The following is a 6,217-nucleotide window of genomic DNA, read 5'->3' as shown; positions in this document are numbered from 1 at the left end:
TGTAACGGGTCATCATCCTTAATGCTGCAAAATATTCCGTATTAAATGTTATCGGGCGCAAAATATCTAATACTCATTTGATGATCATTATTCCTTTTGGTGACAAGAGGAATAGCTATGTTCGGTGGCCATCTCCATCTTGTGTTTCACGTGTCATTCCTTTAAGCGACCACGTATCATGTCGTATTTTTTCCAATACAATAATATTTAATGGACTGGGTCTAGCCGCAAGCAGAAAAACTGAAATTAAACTCTGTAACTTGGAAAAGCTTAGTCAAACTCCAAAGAAATTGCTTATTCCTGTCCAGAGGACAAGAAATTTTCGTTGCATTAGTACTAACCTCCCTCAACCTCTTATCACAATAAGTTCTTTGAACCAAGATCCAATATTCAACCTTCTTTGGATAAATCTTTGGGCTTCTCACTAGTACTAGGTAAACTATAGGAAACAGGCTCGAGAAATGGTTACTCGATTAGAAAGAAAAATTCATAAGATGCAACAATTCAAAATCAATCCATGAAACTTTCTAAACGTGAGAAAAATTCAGGAACATGTTCCAATAATACTCTGGGTTTTCCCTGTCTGGGGTCTATCATCAAATGTACGTTCTGTCCACAAACTAATTAAAGAATCACAGAACAAAGAAGAAATGGAGAAAATGAAGGACGGCATGGCACTATAACTGCAGAATGGACTCAACAAGCTCATAGAGAGGTGCAAGCTCTGCCTTGTCTATCAAGCGGAATTCCTGCATCAAGCAAACTCAAATTAGCAACTTGTTGCGAGAAATTCGATCTTTCGACCTCATACTACTTGTGAGGAACAAATGACTGCTAATAACTTATGACAATGAATCAAATCAACAATATGAAATGAGCTACTTACCCATGTGTAGAGAACAAAATGCTTAAAGCAGGTATTCAGATGAGCTTCTTCCTTTAGACCGACAATCTTTTGGAAATGTGAATGGTAGATATGGGCATATACACGAAATAATCGCTTAAATATTGTCTTCACAACATCCTGAAAGTTAGGCGGAAATGGCGCACCTGTAGCATACCATTGGTCTAACATAAATACACCTTGATCAAAGAGGGAATTATTATGCACAAAACAAAGAGACACCACTTACCCAATTTTTGAGGAAAGATTGATTCATCATCTAGCTGAGTCTCTATCCAGTTCATTAGATAATCCACGTACTTTGGAGCAGAAACTTCTATAGGTTTCTTTATATTCACTCCATCAGCCCATCGATACTCATACCTGCCAAAAGTTGTGTTGGAACAACTTGCATGGTCATTCCACGACAAGTATAGGTTGCATTGCAATTTCCAGTAAATTCATACTGGGGCATTTTACAAATTCAAAGCAAATTTTTACAAGCTCAATGCACTAACAAAGAGGACTCAAGAGCTAAAAAAGGAACTTTTTAGTTTCACTAACAGAGAGACAAACTGACTATGATTGGATTACCTATTCCTACTGACATACACACATTCTCCTTTCTCCACTTAATAATCTGTATGCATATATTATTGAGGGACAGATATATAAGAGAAGTGGTAAAATCAAAGCTCAATATTCTGAACGTCGAGTTGAAACCAGTTTGTTGTGGTATGTCTGTGGAGATGCGTTCTCGCTTGATTGAGCACTGACAAATAAATTTTCCCATCTTCTTGCCTTCTCGCCTGATTGAACACTGACAAATAAATTTTCCCATCTTCTTGCCACTAAAAGCCAGTCTAAAATTCATATTGGTCTAGATTATCCATAATAATGATGGACCTACGCATGCAAATTAAATCTTTTTTTGGATATATTCAGGAGCAAGGACATTGTATGCTGGATATTGTAATCAAAAGGGTGACTGGTCCATGAAGTCTGTTGATGACTACCAATCCTTCAATGGGATTAATAACATTTTAACGGTTTCCAGAAGAACACTCTCAGCAGCCTTCAGAATTGATTGGTTTAAGCCAATAAAGAACGCAAGATGCTATTGGTATTAAAGGTCTTAAGCAGATTATTAACTGATAAAATCAGAATCAGAACATATGCAGCATTAGTGGAGACAGAAACTCCAAATGCAGGGAGGAATTAGGATTTGAGATTGGAAAGAGATTTGGCCAGGTCTTCTCTGAAAATTATAGTGTCAACGAGTGTATAATCTCATACGACAAAGATATCTATTGTGGCAATATGTATATGTACTTTACAAGTAGAATCAGAAACAAAGTAAACAGATCGAGAAACATACTTTGGCCCTGCCGACATTGTTGGACAGCTTGATGAAGTGCAGAATTCAGTTAGGGTGCCGTACAATATATTCACTTGGTTGAAAAAGTCAACAGCTGTGTGAAATTGAAAAAAATTAAAGGTCAGCATTAACTAAACGGTGCAATATATCAGTGATTATCATTGTGACATGTGCATTAACTTCAATGAGGCATTCAAAGCAAACATCCAAATAGAATAGCAAATGACATTTGTGGTTAATGAACAGCTCTAATACCAAGTAACTTATCACATAGCATATTTCTCTTAACTACCAAATGAAGAAGCTAAGGATGGTTTTCCAAGAGGAACATTTGGTAGAGGCACTTTGGAATATGTGGCTCTGATAGTACCTTACACACCCTTCTATACAATACTATAGAAATGAGAAAGGAGGTTACACTCTTGAAGTATTTATTGGGTTGGGATTTTAACTAATTTGTTTTCTCGTTAGTGAAGATAAATCTTATCGGCAAAGTTAACAGAATAATTAACCATCATCCTTCTTTGGAGAATGTGAATAGCTAGTTCTAGTTCATTCACCTTTGGTTTTATTGATTCCATATCTGGGCACAAATATCCATATTTAATTTGTTAGTCTCTCCTTCTCTTTTATTTGTCTTACTTATCATTCCTCTGTAAAACTTTTAGAGATAAATTTACCCACACTCGCGGCTAATGTCATTGTAATTCATAACTCTGGCACATGTCAACTATATCTAAGCATTATCTGGTTCAAAAGCTTAACAATAGTAGATTCCATATATGCTAATCTCTGCTGATTGTGTTCTATAGTTGCAATATCTGCTCTGCCCTAGATGAGTAATTATTGGTTTACTGAATTACACAGTATCATCATAAAAAGAAAGATGAAATGAATGCACGACTCATCAATCAAAGTCCATATATGTTATAGACAACTGCAGCCTATGCCAAATTGTCCATCATTTAGGTGACAAAGAATACTGCATTGGCCATGGAGAAAACATAAGCAAAGTAAAATGGAGACTTTGCCATAATATCATGGACAGACTTCTAATCGATGTTCCATTGGGATGCATTTATAGGGATGAAATTCGTACTATTTATAGCCAGCCACTCATGAAGATCTTCACCAGGCGGTAGCCGCACTGCTTCTCTTAAGTTGCCACTACCTAAGGTAGCATCAATGTGCTTTCTAAGTTGCTCACCCTGCATTTGAATAAATAAAAGACAGAAGGTGAGAAACGTTAGAATAAAAGAAATTTACTGCTGGCATAAAAACCAAACAATCACATTGAACTACCTCCTTCCCCTTTACACCCAAAGGAAAGGGAGAAGAAGTATCTTTAACGTTTTACTCTAATCAAACCATTGAAAGCCACAATTTTGGTAATTAGAGCTTAAAATAAAAACTATAACAGAAATACAGTGTATGTATCCGCAAATACACCCAACTCCTAAGCAAATTAAAATGAGGAATGTAATTTGAGACACATGATAGAACTAGAAGAGGCATTAACCAAACCTTGCTTCCTGATGGAGCATTCTTTTTAGGGCGAAAAGTCTTGTGGTTCCTGAAACAACCATTTGAATTAAAATTAATCAAAGTAGAGCCTTGAGATTTGGGACAAAATACATCACTTCTCCTTTTAGTTGCATAACAAGTTAGACACAAAATCCGTGATATTAGCTTGATTATTGATACAAAAAACTCTAATCTGGTCATAATGAATGCAGGAAGCTGTTTTTGTCTTAGTGACACAAATTTTAATATTATGAATACTACTTTCATAATCAATCAAACTCAAAGATTATCATTCAGAATCAAAACTTGGAGAATGAGAAGTTACAAAAATATGTATGCTTCAACGTATGATCGTAGTATTATACTTCTTAAGTCATTATAAACATTACTTCCATGAACAATCAAACCAAAAGATTATCATTCAAAATCAAAACCCCATAATAAGAAGGAAAAAGACATATGCTTAAACACTTAGTAATAGTGATAAAGATTAGCCCTGTCTTTATCAATCAACTCCAAAGATTGTCATTCAAAATTAAAACTTGGAAAACCCCATTAAAAGAATAAAATTGAAAAGTATTTTGCATACAACAAATACCTGCTTCCAAGGCCAAACAGACTCATGATTGCAGAAAGAGCAATTGGGTTGGTCAACAAAAAGCTCTGATGATTATATATATATATATATATATAGGTGCTGAGGTGAGGTACGAAGTGTGTTTTATATTATACAGAGCGGCACCTTCCCTCTCTCTCTCTCTCTGTGGGTATGAGTAATCTGTGTGTTTGTATTTCTGTTTTCTGGCTGTATATGAATGTTAAAATTTGATTCTTTGCCATTGCCAGCGCCAAGCTTACCTGGATCTGCCTCATTGTCTCATTTCTCTATGCATGCCCGCTTGTACTTTCTACAGTACTTCCTAATTTATTCTTCACTGAATCTTTTTCTCCAGTACTTTTAAAAAAAAATGAAATTTATCTTTTTTTCACTTGACAACATAAATAAATTTTTACATTATTCACGTGATTTAGTATGTCCTAAAAGATTATTTATTTTAGTTTTCAGGTTATTAATTTTATAGAAAGTTATTTTTTATGTAACCTAGCAGAAAGTTATTTTAAACCTTTTTTTGTTTAACTTTTCCCCTTTATTTAAGATTTTTATATTTATTTTCTTTTTGACGATACACACATGTGGTTCAATTTCTCGTCTTAGAGCAATTGAAAGGAAAATGTCCACTAACTTGTCTTTAAAATGCAGCAAGCTAGGAAGTTAAGTCATAGTAGTAAAAACTTGCATGCACATTTACATCAAATCAATAGATATGTGACATGTATTATATAAAATTTTCTTACTTAATTATAATTAATTAATACTCTCTTCGTTTCAATTTATGTGAACCTATTTCCTTTTTAGTCCGTGCCAAAAAGAATGACTTCTTTCCTTATTTGGAAACAATTTACCTTTATGTAATGATTTATAGCCACACAAAATATATGTGTTTCATTTTACACCACAAGTTCAAAAGTCTTCTCTCTTTTCTTAAACTCCGTGCCCAGTCAAATGGGTTCACATAAATTAAAACGGAGGGAGTATATACATATATATTCTTATCTCATTAACTCATCTAGCCATGATAAGTTGATATAATTTAATATAAACATTATGTGTAGTTAAATGTTTACTCTTATACAACCTCATGACTAGAGAGGGCAGTGGAAAGTGTTTATCCGTAAAACGGTACAGTTGAATTTGTACGTGGTTTATAGACAAGTCAATTAATTTGATCCCAAAATAATAAATAAATTAAACAAGAATGTAAGACTTAGCGTTGAAATCGAGATAAGACAGTAAAAATCTTGATTCCGGGAGCAGAGCTTCCGGAGGCAGTAGTAACAATATTAATAAGCAAGAAGATGAAATATTATTGAGCTTTTGAACAAAGTATAGTATCAACTTGTCAGAAAATTCATGTGTTTTACAATGGTTGTTGAGCCTCTATTTATAATTGCACCAAGGGAACAAGGTCCTAGGATCAAGCCCTTCTTAAATGACAATTATGAGGGCCATTGAAAAATATGTAACGGTGGGCAATGAATGTCATATTCTCTGTAACGGACTATATACTTAATGCTATAGAATATTTTTCATTAAATGCTAGAGGGTAGCATGCATTTATTTCGCCTTCATGAACAGCATTCCCTTCGGGAACAAACGAGATCGTTATCTTTGGACTTGGTTGCCTTCTGTTTTCGTCTTCACGTGTCGCTTTATCATGCGAGCATTTAATATGAACATATTTTACCCTATACAGATAGTCCCCATCCTTTTTGGTGGCATAACCTCGTGTCACCGGGAAGTTGGTAAGACACATTTCTTGGCAGAAAATTCTCTGGCCCCTTCTGAAAAGTTTTTGACGGTTGATTAGACG

General features: G+C 34.7%; 1 protein-coding gene across 1 annotated transcript; it reads right to left on the bottom strand.

Annotated features, from left to right (window-relative positions):
• Positions 1–503: 503 nt before the first annotated feature.
• Positions 504–4,612, bottom strand: LOC107787673 (MOB kinase activator-like 1A). Its single transcript, XM_016609276.2, has 7 exons — positions 4,384–4,612; positions 3,786–3,834; positions 3,361–3,469; positions 2,262–2,355; positions 1,134–1,267; positions 887–1,050; positions 504–749 (listed from the first exon to the last, which is right to left on the bottom strand). Exons 1-7 carry the CDS (start codon positions 4,407–4,409, stop codon positions 678–680), a joined length of 648 nt encoding a protein of 215 aa, XP_016464762.1. The 5' UTR covers positions 4,410–4,612; the 3' UTR covers positions 504–677.
• Between the last annotated feature and the right edge of the window lie 1,605 nt (positions 4,613–6,217).

This window comes from Nicotiana tabacum, chromosome 13, assembly GCF_000715075.1.
Source record: "Nicotiana tabacum cultivar K326 chromosome 13, ASM71507v2, whole genome shotgun sequence".
Taxonomy (NCBI): Eukaryota; Viridiplantae; Streptophyta; class Magnoliopsida; order Solanales; family Solanaceae; genus Nicotiana; species Nicotiana tabacum.
The sequence above is the reverse complement of the archived record's forward strand: the minus strand, read 5'-3'. Positions and strand labels throughout refer to the sequence as shown.

What these genes read in the sequence shown, in the direction of transcription:
- LOC107787673 (XM_016609276.2), bottom strand. Translation starts at nt 4,409, where the DNA reads ATGAGTCTGTTTGGCCTTGGAAGCAG. An exon ending in CTGTTTGGCCTTGGAAGCAG is followed by an intron (nt 3,835 to 4,383) that starts GTATTTGTTGTA and finishes TGGTTGTTTCAG; the next exon opens with GAACCACAAGACTTTTCGCC. An exon ending in ATGCTCCATCAGGAAGCAAG is followed by an intron (nt 3,470 to 3,785) that starts GTTTGGTTAATG and finishes ATTCAAATGCAG; the next exon opens with GGTGAGCAACTTAGAAAGCA.